The sequence below is a fragment of the Montipora capricornis genome, chromosome 7 (assembly GCF_036669925.1).
Source record: "Montipora capricornis isolate CH-2021 chromosome 7, ASM3666992v2, whole genome shotgun sequence".
In the NCBI taxonomy this organism is placed as follows: Eukaryota; Metazoa; Cnidaria; class Anthozoa; order Scleractinia; family Acroporidae; genus Montipora; species Montipora capricornis.
This window is the reverse complement of record NC_090889.1, coordinates 31,155,767-31,171,033: the sequence shown is the minus strand read 5'-3', so window position 1 is coordinate 31,171,033 and position 15,267 is coordinate 31,155,767. Positions and strand designations below refer to the sequence as shown.

The 15,267-nt window shown below is 39.8% G+C and overlaps 1 protein-coding gene and 1 pseudogene across 1 annotated transcript; both read right to left on the bottom strand.

The window, feature by feature from the left end:
• The window catches only part of LOC138057826 (uncharacterized skeletal organic matrix protein 5-like), a 1,772-nt pseudogene extending 273 nt beyond the window's left edge, over nt 1-1,499 (bottom strand).
• Nucleotides 1,500-13,509: 12,010 nt separating this feature from the next.
• On the bottom strand, nt 13,510-15,267 carry LOC138057824 (uncharacterized skeletal organic matrix protein 5-like). The gene is made up of 4 exons (XM_068903736.1): nt 15,025-15,267; nt 14,778-14,820; nt 14,298-14,433; nt 13,510-14,132 (listed from the first exon to the last, which is right to left on the bottom strand). The coding sequence occupies exons 1-4, from the start codon at nt 15,194-15,196 to the stop codon at nt 13,608-13,610; spliced, it is 876 nt and encodes a 291-aa protein (XP_068759837.1). The 5' UTR covers nt 15,197-15,267; the 3' UTR covers nt 13,510-13,607.

The following is a 15,267-nucleotide window of genomic DNA, read 5'->3' as shown; positions in this document are numbered from 1 at the left end:
GACGAGCCCTGAGCACTACCTACAGCATTGAAGCCTTCTTTGTTACAGTTGGTCTGCAAGGAAGCCTGTGAACCAATCAACGTCTTCCACGTGTGACGACCCAGTGAGGTCGGTCGGTATAACCCGTCAGCGATTAGTGAGTGCAGAGAGGTTGCGTGCCTGTTAATGACCATGAACTTGATCTGATGGCCGATTTTCATACCAAGACAGATCTTGGAGAAGGGTGTGTTCCAGTAGGTCGGTAACTTGGTCTCTTGGAAATCAAACCCAGTCTTGCCACCCAGACGGTTAAACTCATTCTTGTTGGCCCAGAGTTGGGAGTTGTAGTGGAAGGTTTGCTAGACGAAAAGAAAGAAAAAAAAAGCACATTTTCAAAACCCTGTCAACGTTACTGAACTTTTCTTGTGCCTTTTTCACCTAACAAGTAAAACGTCCTTCAATTTATAATAATATGGGAGGTTAAATAAACCAAGGTCTTTGCTTTTACTGTAGTTTGTTATACCTTATGGCCATCAATTTTCATGACCAGTGTCCACCCTCCACCTCCGCATGCGCCAATACTGTGGCTGTTCATGTGACAATACACAGGGATCTTTCCACTGCCAGTCTACAACACGTAAGCTTTATTTACTCGCAAGCTGATGAATGAAAATAAGATATTTCAGGTTCTAGCGTACAAAGCGACTATTTGTGAAGGCATATTAGTTGGGCTCAATTTTGGTCAATTTTGGAGTATACTGATACCTTAAGCTTGAGTCACTAATAGATTTTTCTTGCTCCGGCAAGAGAACAAAACGTCGTGCGCTAATGCAAATGCTGCGACATACTTCCTTGCAATCTCGGTCGAAAAACTCAATGCCCTGCGCAAAGCTGCTTCCCAGCCTCTTGCTACAGCATTGTAGTTGTTTCAGGCCCTTTTTAATTAGTGTAGCGTCATGAAAAGATTGTTTTGAAGCAGAATGTGAAAAAGATATTTTAACTCTGAACTTACTTCTGTTTGTCATACAGTTCCTTGCAAGAAGAAGCGGGAGCAACTGTGAAGTAAATTAAACTCATGTGAGGCGCTTGGTATAAAAATGATAACAAAACAAATAACGAAAGCAAAATGAAAAAGAAGCGAGAGCAACTGTAAAGAAAATTAAGCTCATGTGAGGCGCTTGGTATAAAAAAGATAATAAAACAAATAACGAAAGCAAAATTAAAAAAATGCACAAGATTACCTGGCGGGTTAACAAGCGCTATGAGCTTTTCCAATTTCTTTTCCAATTTCATTTCCAAAGCCTTAATAGCTGGACAGACGTTAGTCTTGTCACACGTGCCTGATTCGGTGCCATGTATGGCGGCAAGAATGAGCAAGGCTACGCCAAAACAAGCTGCGAACAACAGGCGCATTTTGAAAACTCAAGAAAAATAAACTTTTAGCGTTTAAACCGGCTGAGTTTCGTTGATAAATGACTTCGTTGATTGCGCTTCCCTTTCAACAAGAACTTAGTAAACAAAATCATCGAATATTTTAATAATTTATTTCACTAATAAAATTACGCGTGTCTGCCAGGTGTTCGACTGCTTTCGAGAAGGAAAATTTTCCCAAAAAGGAGGAAATACAAAAGTCGTAACATATTCCGTCAGTTTGTCAAATAAATTGAATTGCCGCGAAATACGATTCATATATAAGTTTATCTGAGTAGTCTTTTGTTTGGAAGCTGTTGAAGAGAAAACGGCAAGCTAATGCTTAACAGACCGGAACACATAACAGTTTGCTCTGCTGTTGGCTCACTCACAAGAATAATGAAATGTCTGATTGTATTATAATTTCTCCGTTAAATTGTTGCCGAATGAATGAATTTTGGTTTCGGTTGAGCGATCTTAAATATTTCTTGTGTGTGTGATAAGCCTTATTACGTGAGTTCACTGGATGTCTCAAAATATACTCAGGGGCACCCGACGGTCAATTTTCCGAAAATATCTGTTCGGAAGGCGATTTGAGATCTAGAATTTTCGGAAGATTTGTTGTAAAATTTCTTGCTTGCCTGCCTCTCCTAGGATTTTCGATCATTTGAAAAATGGTATAATTACCTAGCATTGTTACCTAGCATTACCTAGCATAATTACCTTCCGCTCAGGTTGTCGAAACGTCAGTCAATGTCATCTCAAACAGTCCTTCTCGGGACTACACTCACCCGGACGATCGTACTTTACTTTATGATTACCTATTTTAAACGGATTTTTACCCTAAAAAGGTCACCTAGGATTTTCGGGAGCATTTTTTTCTGGCTGAAATTTTTGAAAAAGTAAGTTTTGATCCCTATAATTTTCGGATCACTAGACTTTCAGCTAGGAAATCCGAACAGATGAAAAATTTTTCGAGGATAAAAATATGCCTATATCTACCGTTTAAAGACCAAAAAACATTTAACAATGCTATGTTTAAGTAGTTTTGAACAATATTCTCGTTGGGTGCCCCTGATATACTAACCACAGTAACCACAGTAATCGTACTGCACACTAATATGCCTAGCAAAGACTGGCCTTTGAGCCGATCTGAACAGCATTTAGCGCTATTTAACAATTAGACCCGTAGCCCGCAAGGACTACGGGTCAATAGCCCATGAGGCGAAGCCGAATGGGCTATTGACCCGTAGCCCCTGAGGGCGAAGGATCTAATTGTTTTCGTATCACCCAACTAGTCGGACAGAAAAGGCATTGATAAAGTTAGCAAATGCAAGTTGAAAATATATTTATTGGGAATAAAACGAAAGAAAGCATGACGCTTTTCTCTACGCGATGACTATTACCCCATAGTCCTCTAGTAGCGTAGCCAATCAAAATGCAGCATTTGCATTAGTCCACTAGTTGGGTGATACTAACTATGTATACATTCTTTTGTAGATATAATAACGAACAAATGCCTTCCTACAGTATTAACTTTATTTTGGAATAGGAGGGAACAGATTCATTTTTCATGGCTTCAAAGGAGTGTACGTTTTACACAAATATACATATATTTCTGACACAACTACAGTTGCTATAAATAATAATATCTAACTTATAAAAAAAACCTCAACAAGACCAGCGAGATTTTGCGCCGGCCTGTCAAAATAACATTGACGTGGCCGTCTTAAATTTTACAACTACATGCGACAGTATTTCCCGAAATATCAAAGGTGAGTGCAGGTTAATAAGTAGGTTTTAAAGCAATAATCAACGAGTGTGAACGACCTAAAGATAGTGTTCATGAAAAATAGTGACTTGGATATATGCGTTGTCCAAAAGTACATTTGTGCTATCCAAATACGTGTTGTTGTCCATCTCTTGAGTAGGTAAAAGTCAGCTGAAACGTTAATATAAATAACACCAAAAATATTCCTGTGGAAGAGAGTGCTAATTTAATAAGCGCTATAAAATTCGGTTGAACTAGCGATATTTCCATACCGTAGGTTCCAACAACTGACTTTCATTATAAACTTGTCCAAAGTGTTCCGTAGCGCGGTCTTGATATGTACTCCATGTGTATCCAGGCAGACCTTTAATTCAGACCTTCTTGCAACTCGAAGGACGATATCATTGTTTCTAAGTCATTGTCACCCCCTTATTAACCATCGGCCGAGTCTTCTTGATACTTATTCCTTACCATTTCGAAATCTTGGTTTTATGTACAGGATTTTATAGTCTAGAAGAAAAAAACGACAGAGGAAGCCATTTTTGTGTCGTCAAACAAAACTTTCTCCTACCCCGTAGAATATGCAATTACGAAACGCAATAGGTACCAAAGTGATAGAAGAAATTTCTCAGTATTTTCAAAGGGTCACTTGCCTCACCTACCCTACAAGGAAGTTCATATGCTCCCTCAGCTACCCCTACACGAACTTAACGGAGTTTAATAGACTTTTGTTTTACGATTTTTTTGTAGAGAAACGATAAAATATATACCCTTTTAATAAGTCGAATATATGCCGTCTCCCGCTAATGACGTCGAACTAGTGGTTTCAAATTTTATTCAGAAATGTACAAAGTCTTGTACCCATAAATATTCTCCAAGCGTATTTTCATAAATATTCTCTCAACGGTTTCTCGCTTTTTATCCAAGCTTTTTCAATTTTTTTTTAGGATAAGAAGTATGGCAGTCAGACCTCTCGAAACAAAACAAAATAAGCAAAGCACAACATAACACAGATAAGTTGCAAGCAACAAGCGAAACGTGTCATTGAATCATGGGACCATTACAGGGTAAATATATGTAAAAGTGAAGAAGGAATAGTAAAGAGAGAAACTGTAGCACATTAACAAAAAGACGTCTCAAATTGAGGATACACGCTTTCATATCGGTCAGCGGAAGCCAGGTTTCATGCGAACCATTAGGAAACAGTTTTTTAAAATAGCTCAAGGTGTGAAAATGCTATCGCACCGGAAGATGAAGGCTCCATGTAATATTCTCCTGCACATATCAAGGACGATTGTATTTTGATATCTATACTATCTGTTTAACTCATTTTGTTGATTTTTTTGTGTACGTTCATTAGTCGGTAATAACATAAAAATTGTTGTTAACAACTAGATTAATTTCATTAGTCTAGATTATTTTATTTCATTATTCAAACTGTACCTTAATGTGTGTACTGACCAAACTTTTTTTTCTAATTGCATTGTTGGACGGGCATCTAACTACTTTAGGTTAGTACAGGTCTTTCAGTTGACCTGTTACCTTTTTTTGCCGTCAAATATATTATATATAATTATCAGTATTTTTCTGAGGTATAAATTAATATTATTGCTGTTGTTGTTACTCATTCGGTAGACTACCAGTGATTCAATTCAATGAAAATACTAATGCCAGTTCACTCCTTAACCACTCGGTTGCCGATTTAAAGGAGCAGTGTCACAAGGTCAATTCTGTGCCAAAATCATTACTTTGAGGCTTTAAGGTATCATGGTAGGTGGATTGACAGTGTTTGGAAATCGCGCTCTTACGCTGGCGCTTTGAAAGTAAACCCCATCAACCTATACATTTTCTGAAAGCTTAATAGTTATAGAATACAATCGTATTTTTAAAATTTTCTAAAAAGACCATCTAGCTGTGCTCTTTCCCCCAAGAATGTCAATAAAGCCAGTCAGACGAACAGTGTACTTCCGAGATGTACGGGAACATCGTAAGATTAAAATGGATAAAAAATTACAACACATGGATTGGAGCGATATTTTATCATCAGATGATCCATCTGAATCTGTGATAACATTGAATAAAAAACTCTGGTCTACCTTTGATAAGTGCTTTCCGATGAAAAAGATTCGTATGTCATCGAGGGATCCCCCCTATATGTCTCCTTTAGTTAAATATCTACTAAAGATGAGACATAAACTTAACAATATCCAAAGCCGACAAGAAAAAGTAACTCTTCAACAGAAAATCAACAAGTTACTAAGAGGAAACCAAATTGCGGCTGTGAAGAAAGAGAACAGACACAAAAATGGATCTGAACGCTGGTGGAGTACCTTAAACAAGTTGACTGGGCGGGGTCAAAATACCCCAGTGAGCAATATGATTAGCCCTGACGAAATTAACTTATGTTTCCAGTCTATTAGTACTGATCCTGATTAATAGCAGACCCGAGCAAGTTGAAATATCTGAAGGATGTAGAATACCATACATCGACGAAATAACTGTCAGCCTGTTATTAAGCAAACAAAAAAAAAATCAGCTAGTGGCCCTGATGATTTACCTTTCTGGCTTTGGCGTGACTATTCCCACCATCTAGCACCTATAATTTGCAGTATTTTCAACTGCTCACTGCGAAAGCAATGTGTACCCCAGCTTTGGAAGCTTGCCAATATCACACCAATTCCCAAAGAATCGCCATTCAGTGAATGTAATCGGCTGAGACCCATCTCATTGACCCCTATCATCATGAGAATTTTTGAGAAAGCTGTCTACAAAAAAGAAATATGCGGATGTCTTGAACAAGCTATTGGACCAGATCAATTTGGCCTACAAAAAGAACTGTAACAGTACCTTGGCGTTGATCAAATGTCAGCATTACTGGTTGAATTCCTTGGATAAGAAATCTAACTGTGTTAGAGTTTTCTCATTTGACTTAAGTAAAGCATTCGACACCGTTTCACATAAAATTGTCTGCAATAAGGTTAAAGATCTTGAAATCAACCCTCATGTTATAAACTGGTTAATAGATTTCTTGAGTAATAGAAAACAAAGGGTTGCAGTAGATGGTAATATAACTGAATTCTTAGACATCAATCACGGAGTTCCACAGGGTACAGTGCTGGGACCTGTTCTTTTTTCGGTGATGATGAACGATGTATCCCCTGTTGAGCCTAACAGTTGCCAGTTGGTGAAATTTGCAGATGATATTAGTCTTAGCATCCCAATTAGAGAGGGCCTTATTGACACTTCCCCTTTAGAAGTAAACAACCTAATCATTGGTCAACACAGAATAATATGAAATTGAATCTTAAGAAAACTTGGGAAATGGTCATTCGGGGTAAATCTAAGAAACTTGTCCCAGAGGAAATACCAAATATTGAGAGAAGGGAAGAACTTAAGCTCCTGGGTGTGTTCTTTAAGGAAAATCCTACTAATTGGGATAAACAAATTGACACCCTTTTAAGTAAGGCTAGTTCACGATTATACATTCTAAGAGTCTGTAAATTCTATGGTTATTCTCTCAATGAGCTGACTACGTTATATAATAGTTTAATTATGTCTTTATTTAACTTTGGGATCGAGGTGTGGGGGGCTGCATTCAATGCAAAGTATCCCAGTAGAATTGATAAATTCAACAAAAGAGCATATAAGTATGGTTATACGAGTAATCTTGTTTTTAATGATAAGATAAAGGAGAGGGATAGGAAACTTTGGGATAGTATAGTAACTTAGTTGATGATCGGAACCATGAGATATGTCCAGAAATGCAAACAACAACAAAAATGGCAAAAAAGAAAATGTTGGCGAATTTGGCAAATATGGCAAAAATGACAATTTTGCAACAATCGCCAACGAGGCAGATTTCTACACCTTAAAAACTCAGGACAATCCTGATCTTCCTTCCGCTCGACACGCAAACAGAGGCAAATGCTTTCTTCATCTCCAACGATTGCATACTGCTTGATCCAAGCATAGCGCAGCTTTCTACAAACATAAATTTCACTGCATCCGTACAGGACGCAGTTCAATCGTATTTAGGATTAGATTTAAACATCTCTAAGTGCCACGCCCTTTTAAGTTTACCGAGTGACTTGGGGTCATTTCCAACGGTATTGTGGCAACGCCGAGAAAGGAAAGGACATGTTAAACTAGCCAATAATTCAAACTCAACTGTATATAACTCCACCATCGTTTAGATCCATTTTTGTGTCTGTTGTTTAAAAAGCCAAAACTCTGTAAAGGGTAAAGGTTAAGTCTGCATACGAGCCAAGTGGCCCATCAGGCCGGAGCTTATCCCGGTTTCTATAGTATGAAGCGACTAGGAGTATTTCTACTCCCCCCTGGATGGGATGCTGGTCCATCGCAGGGTTACCCTCAGCATTAAATTCGCCGGTACCCATTTATACACCTGGGTGGAGAGAGGCACCGTGAGAGTAAAGTGTCTTGCTCAAGAACACAACACAATGTCCCCGGCCAGGGCTTGAACCCGGACCGCTCGCTCCGGGGTCGCGCGCACTGACCATGAGGCCACCGCGCCTCCCAGGGGAAAGGACTCTGTGGGAAAAGCTTTCTTTGCGTCAAAGTAATGCTGGTTTTTGACAATACACAAATGAGTTCGACAGGGAGTACCGTCAGGATGGAGTGGAAATAACTAAAACGCTACTTAACGAGAAGCGAAACATCGTTCTGAAACACTTTGCAACTCCAGTTTGGTTGTTTTGTCTCTATTTAAGCTGATGTTAGCCAGTTGGCATAGAAAAGCCGCAAACGTTATAACTTATCGTAGAAACCTGCTGGTTGAACTCTCGCACCGAAGTGGGGTGTTTTCGTAGAAGGCCGCATCATAGCATTTAGAAATCACTGCCTTTAAGGTTGAATAACGTAGCTCGTTTGGCAGCCAAACTTCATTTAGTCGTATTTCAAACACCATAATAATTTTGCTTAACAGATGTTATCGAGCCACTCGGCCAGCAGGCGGCATTACCTCCAAGAATATTAAAACTTATCCGACTTGTTTTACTATCCGATCGCGTGTTTTGTTCAAACAGTGAAAGTATTTTTTTTCTCCGCAAAGAAATCTAATACTAGGGGTTTCAATATGAAAGTGGGTGCTGGCGTCAGAGTTTGCGGGAAATACTGATAATGCGATTTTTAATAAACGATATAATAGGGGTTGGTGTAGCTTTTCAAAAGAGAATTACGATTTTTCCAGCTACAATCTTCGACAAAAACCTTGAAACACTTTGAACATTCTCGCACCGTATTCGTCCCCTCCCTTTTTCAATGTTGTTGCAGCCAGTCAAACAGTAAAATGTCATCTCAACACTGTCCAGGGCAAGGGGGTGTTTCAAGGATTTTTGGCGAGGATTGTAGTTAAGTTTCAAAACAACAACAGAGCCCCAAGATATATTTCTTGAGTAAAGAAAAGAACGTAAAAACTGCTAGAACTTGGTTTAAGAGACCTTGGAAACCTTTAGCAGATGGATTTCCACAAGCATTCTTTTTAAAAATTAGCCTGAGTTTACCGAAAATTGAGCCGTCACGCAACGCGACATCAAAGGTCACATCAAATCGCATTTTAATAACGCAAGGAAATCAAAATCCACAGAACAATATGATTGCAAGCTTTTCTTTCGCCTCGACGGCACATGTGACTTAATGGTCGAATTATATAACTGAACGGTCAGAGATTTTGACTTGACGATCAAATTTAACGCCTCAACGGGCGAAGAAAACTGTGTGAATGATTTTCTCTGTGGCATCGAAGTCGCTTTCGACATAAAGCAGGTTAGCTTCACACCTAACCTTCCTCTCTCTTCTTCCCGAGACTAGCAGGCTGCAGTCGGCAGTTTACTCCGATTGGAAGCATTTCTGCCTAATACTTCAGTCAGTGCTGCTGAATACACTGAGAAAAAAATGATCTCATGAAGTAGGACTTGATCGATATCTTGGCACCTCCATTCGCGTGCGAATCGGCAAAATTGCTCACATAATAGAGCAGCTAGTATAGTAGCCTGTGTACAGCCGCCCCTCCCCTAAAAAAAATCGGAGAGGGTCATTTGTGATTTACGGTTGATAATTGTGTTCAAAGCCCACGTGACTTTTTCAGGAATTTGTGCAACATGATTTGATTGGTTATTTCCCTTGCATCATTACATCACTGAAATAGCGAAATTTGATAGGCTTTCATTTTCGCGGGCTCTGCAATCGGAGCCTTGTCTACAGAATCTCTCACTTTCGTTCGCGACAACAACATGATGAGAGATTTTGACTATGAGTTCGGGCGTGCTCTGTGGCTTAAGCATCGTAAAAAATACGGATAAAAATCTTGTTGATGGTCGAAGGGGCAATTCTAAGTTCGAGAGGAATTGCTGCCTTTGGAGTGGAAAGTCGAAATTAATTCCACGTACATTTTTAGGAATTGTCTGTGCGCGCTGAAGAAACGAAGGGTGCATACTCTAGGATGCTCTTGACAATGATTCTTTAACATCTTCAAGTTGCCTTGTTCTGTTCTTTGAGCAAAGACTTTTAGAGCCATGGTTAAATTATCAACTTTATTTTTCGAAACATCCAACTGGACAATTGGCACTAAAAACGCACGTAGTTTTCACATATATACAACATAACCAAATATAAAGTAAGTAAAAATAACTCTATACTTCTGGAATTGAAATATCACTTTAAATACAGTAATTAGCTTTGGCTTTAATTTAAAATTGCTCTATCAAACAATCTATGAGACGAGAGAGGGCGAAGAACACTAGTTTACAAAATGTTATGTTTTCCGTCTGTGCCAAAATTGGGGTATGTGAATATTTTAGCACCAAGAAGAACGTAGAGGATTGATCACTATATGTTTTTAGGATTAAGTACACCTTTACAAGATTGTAGTTTGGGCCTTTGTGCGAGAATCTAAAGCCCTGGCCAAACTATCAAACAAAGTTGGATTCAACGCTCCAACTTTGCTCGATCCAACATTGTTCGACCGTTTGGCCACATACCCATGTTGGAAGATGTTCATCCGACATTTTTTGTGCGATGAAGCGTTGGATGGGGTTTGCTTTTGCATGACCAAACATTGCGACCAACAATTTCTGCTCGACGCAGGAACGTTGCAGTGTTTGGCCGCTCATCTCCTAAACGCAGATGTATCTTGCAGTGAACATACCCTTTTCTACGCGTTCTCTTAACCATTTTTTGGATTTTCCTCGTTTGAATCCGTCATTTCCTTCCTCTAACGACTTCAGTAACACAAGCGCTACGAGCGGTTTTCGTTTCAGTGTTAGCGTCATATTTATAAATTTAGCGCCAACTTGAACTTGAATCGGGTTTCGTGAAGCAATGTTGGATGGTGTTTGCCACTACATCAACATTTACATCAAGAAATATTGCATGTGGAATCCAACTTTAATTTGTTCGATAGTTTGGCCAGGGCTTTAGAGGAAAGAAAAGTATGGCGACCTTGCGTTCAACAACTACATCTAGTCAATTACTTTACCTCTAGATAAAGTTTGTCAAATACACTCACCAAAATTTCTCCCAGAAGTTTTTACACACCAGGAAACAAACAAAAAAACATCATTGCACGTGCCACACTGAATATACACATTTGTTGACATGCACGTGAAAATGCGCAAATGAACAAATCCTCGTGTAAATCAAGACCGCCTCAAAAGTCCAAAACGTCTATCACTTTGAGTTAAGAAGATTTTGTAAGCCAGCTATTCCTTGGTACAGTAGCAGCTTTCATTGTTCTTAAGTCTAAGTCCATATTTCTGGAGTTATTTTTTGTTTTCGGTTTGGGTAGCAAACCAATCACATTCTACCGAACAAGAAGTGCTACATTGCCTATTAGTTTAAAATGAAATTCCCAAGTAGGAATTAAGACTTCCTTGCCTTAACGCTCACAGGAAAAACGAATTTTAGTTCTAATTTCCCTTCAATGAGTATAATTCAGTATTTTTCGCCTAAATATCACACTATGAACGTTTATCTTTTTAAAATTCTTATCTTGAATGCCCTTTATTTCACGGAAATGTTTCCTCCGATTTTAACTCTTTAATACAATCGGAGGGCAAGTTCACAAAAACGAACCCTTCAATTCACTTTAAAATGCCAACGTCCTTAAACTACGAGTGTCAAACAGGGTATTTGACTGTCCAAAAAACAAGAATATTTTCTTGTTCTTTTCGGACAAAGCAGTCAAGGCCCCATCCATACAGATGCAGAAAACATAATGCCAACATAATGTGATTTCTAAATGCTATGATGCGGCCTTCTACGAAAACACCCCACTTCGGTGCGAGATTTCAACCAGCAGGTTTCTACGATAAGTTATAACGTTTGCGGCTTTTCTATGCCAACTGGCTAACATCAGCTTAAATAGAGACAAAACAACCAAACTGGAGTTGCAAAGTGTTTCAGAACGATGTTTCGCTTCTCGTTAAGTAGCGTTTTAGTTATTTCCACTCCATCCTGACGGTACTCCCTGTCGAACTCATTTGTGTATTGTCAAAAACCAGCATTACTTTGACGCAAAGAAAGCTTTTCCCACAGAGTCCTTTACCCTGGGAGGCGCGGTGGCCTCATGGTCAGTGCGCGCGACCCCGGAGCGAGCGGTCAGGGTTCGAGCCCTGGCCGGGGACATTGTGTTGTGTTCTTGGGCAAGACACTTTACTCTCACGGTGCCTCTCTCCACCCAGGTGTATAAATGGGTACCGGCGAATTTAATGCTGAGGGTAACCCTGCGATGGACCAGCATCCCATCCAGGGGGGAGTAGAAATACTCCTAGTCGCTTCATACTATAGAAACCGGGATAAGCTCCGGCCTGATGGGCCACTTGGCTCGTATGCAGACTTAACCTTTACCCTTTACAGAGTTTTGGCTTTTTAAATTGACAGATCATGTCTTTGGCAAGCTTTAGATAGCTTCGAATTAATTCGTTTGGAAAAGTGCCGCATTTCTACAAAACAACAACTTTTGAGACCCTACTGTTTAGATATGACTTAACTAAGGGAAGTTGAAATTTAGGTCCTGGCCACATGAGATAAGCTACAGATGTTTAGCCAACGTTGTTTTATCACGGCTAGACGTTAGAACTATTCTATGTAGAAAAACATGCCATTTGCCGTTGTTTCTAGCTTGCAACAAGTGATCAAACTTACAAATCTGAACACTTTTCAGTGTCTGACAGTTTGATTGATATATCTCGTAAGCAATAGAAAGTTGTACCAAACGGTTGTACTTAATGTACTAGTGATGTTGTACAAGTGTGCTAAACTTCAGGGGTGATGAATGGTCCTTCAAAAACTCTGGCTATTGCAAATTTTTTAGTGAAATTTCACGGGTCTCGCTGTCTCGATTTTTATACGAAGCTGTCTCAGAGTCTCGATTTTTCGCAAGGGTAAGGGTTTCGAAGACCCCACCCATTTGTTCGTCTGTTTTTGTAAATGACGTTTACTAGTCACTTGATACTGAGCCTGTTTCAATGAACAAATTACAAATCTCCGAGGAAAAGTTAATTCTAACTTCTCCAAAATTGTCCGAATTCCACAAAAAGCTCCGAAACCTACCGTAACGCCTGTTTTGGCGGGAGAAAAAGGGCTGTTTGTTCTAATATATCATAACGTAGTGTTTTTTAATCGAATTAATTTCCAGTTTCATCTAGTTTGAAGAAGCTGGTTACACGCTGTTCAAGCTCATTCTAGCTCTCAACTAAAGATGAAGCTCGAATTTTAAGAGTCTGAACCAGTGGCGGATCTAGGGGAGGGTCCCGGGGGGGCCCACCCCTCCCCCATTATCCTGGCTAAAAAGAAGAAGACGAAAAGCTGGAAGGGCGAGCAAACCAAAACCGGCCCCAGTCCCCTACCCTCTTAGCTCAAGGTCTGGATCCTCCAGTGTGCACGTCTGGGGATCGCTCTCAAAACACTTTGAGGTCTTGGTCTCGCAATCTGAAAAATCAAACTGTCTCGGGCTCGCAGAGAAAAACGCCTGTGTCTCGCCGTCGCGCAGCTACCACTCGCCACCCCTAAGTTTCAGTGGAATCAGTGGTGTGCACTGTATACTTGCCTACATGGTCTTCAGCTGGACACTCTTTAAAATAAGCGGAAAACGAAACAACGTTCTATTGTCATATCGACGCCATCATCGCTTACTTTTTGCTTATTTATGTTTCCAAATGTAATTCTTACTAGAAACTGAAACATTTTTTGTATATTTGGGCAAGAGGATTTTTCATTTTATTTCTCGCAAATATGTGAGTTTCAGTGAGAACAGACCGCTGTTCATTACAGTGCCTTAAAGCACTTTCTTTTGTCTGCAAAAAATCTGACGTAAAACAACACAACATTAGTTTCGACATTTCTCCCATCACCACTCTTTATTTGTTCTAGAACAGACCGATTCTCTCAAAATTCGGGCTTATCAATTACTACGTTAAGGTACATTTTGTCAGTGCACCAAAATGTATCCCATGGCCTTGATGTGTTTGCCTCCATTATCGGAATTCCCGTTATCTACAGCCTCGTTTCCACACGTGTTAGAGTCGTCATGATATCCTCCTGTACCAAACCCGATTCTTGAGTCAGAAGTGACGCAATCGTTTTCGTTGTTGCCTAAGAAACCGATTCTTGCTCTGGACGAGCCCTGAGCACTACCTACAGCATTGAAGCCTTCTTTGTTACAGTTGGTCTGCAAGGAAGCCTGTGAACCAATCAACGTCTTCCACGTGTTACGACCCAGTGAGATCGAGCGGTATCGCCCGTCAGCGATTAGCGAGTACAGAGAGGTTGCGTGCCTGTTAATGACCATGAACTTGATCTGATGGCCGATTTTCATACCGAGACAGATCTTGGAGAAGGGTGTGTTCCAGTAGGTCGGTAACTTGGTCTGTTGGAAATCAAACCCAGTCTTGCCACCCGGACGGTTAAACTCATTCTTGTTGGCCCAGAGTTGGGAGTTGTAGTGGAAGGTTTGCTAGACGAAAAGAAAGAAAAAAAAGCACATTTTCAAAACCCTGTCAAAGTTACTGAACTTTTCTTGTGCCTTTTTCACCTAACAAGTAAAACGTCCTTCAATTTCTTCAATAATATGAGAGGTTAAATAAACCGAGATCTTTGCTTTTACTCTAGTTTGTTATACCTTATGGCCATCAATTTTCATGACCAGCGTCCATCCTCCCCCGCCGCATGCGCCAATACCACGGCTGTTCATGTGACAATACACAGGGATCTTTCCACTGCCAGTCTGCAACACGTAAGCTTTATTTACTCGCAAGCTGATGAGTGAAAATAAGATATTTCAGGTTCTAGCGTACAAAGCGACTTTTCTTTGAAGGCATATTAGTTGGGCTCAATTTTGGAGTATACTGATACCTTAAGCTTAAGTCACTAATGTATTTTTCTTGCTCCGGCAAGAGAACAAAACGTCGTGTGCCAATGCAAATGCTGCGACATACTTCCTTGCAATCTCGGTCGAAAAACTCAATGCCCTGCGCAAAGCTGCTTCCCAGCCTCTTGCTACAGCATTGTAGTTGTTTCAGACCCTTTTTAATTAGTATAGCGTCATGAAAAGATTGTGTTGAAACAGAATGTGAAAAAGATATTTTATCTCTGAACTTACTTCTGTTTGTCATACAGTTCCTTGCAAGAAGAAGCGGGAGCAACTGTGAAGTAAATTAAACTCATGTGAGGCGCTTGGTATAAAAATGATAACAAAACAAATAACGAAAGCAAAATGAAAAAGAAGCGAGAGCAACTGTAAAGAAAATTAAGCTCATGTGAGGCGCTTTGTATAAAAACGATAATAAAACAAATAACGAAAGCAAAATTTAAAAAATTGCACAAGAGATGAGTCAATCCAAGATTACCTGGCGGGTTTACAACCGGGGTTACAAGCGCTATAAGCGTTTCCAATTTCATTTCCAAAGCCTTAATAGCTGGACAGACGTTAGTCTTGTCACACGTGCCTGATTCGGTGCTATGTATGGCGGCAAGAATGAGCAAGGCTACGCCAAAACAAGCTGCGAACAACAGGCGCATTTTGAAACCTCAAGAAAAATAAACTTTTAGCGTTTAAACCGTCTGACTTTCGTAGATAAATGACTTCGTTG

Coding starts and splice junctions, on each gene's coding strand:
- LOC138057824 (XM_068903736.1), bottom strand. CDS start 15,196: ATGCGCCTGTTGTTCGCAGCTTGTTTTGGCGTAGCCTTGCTCATTCTT. Junction 14,821..15,024: donor CCCGGTTGTAAACCCGCCAG/GTAATCTTGGAT, acceptor TTTACTTCACAG/TTGCTCCCGCTTCTTCTTGC. Junction 14,434..14,777: donor GAACTGTATGACAAACAGAA/GTAAGTTCAGAG, acceptor TTCACTCATCAG/CTTGCGAGTAAATAAAGCTT.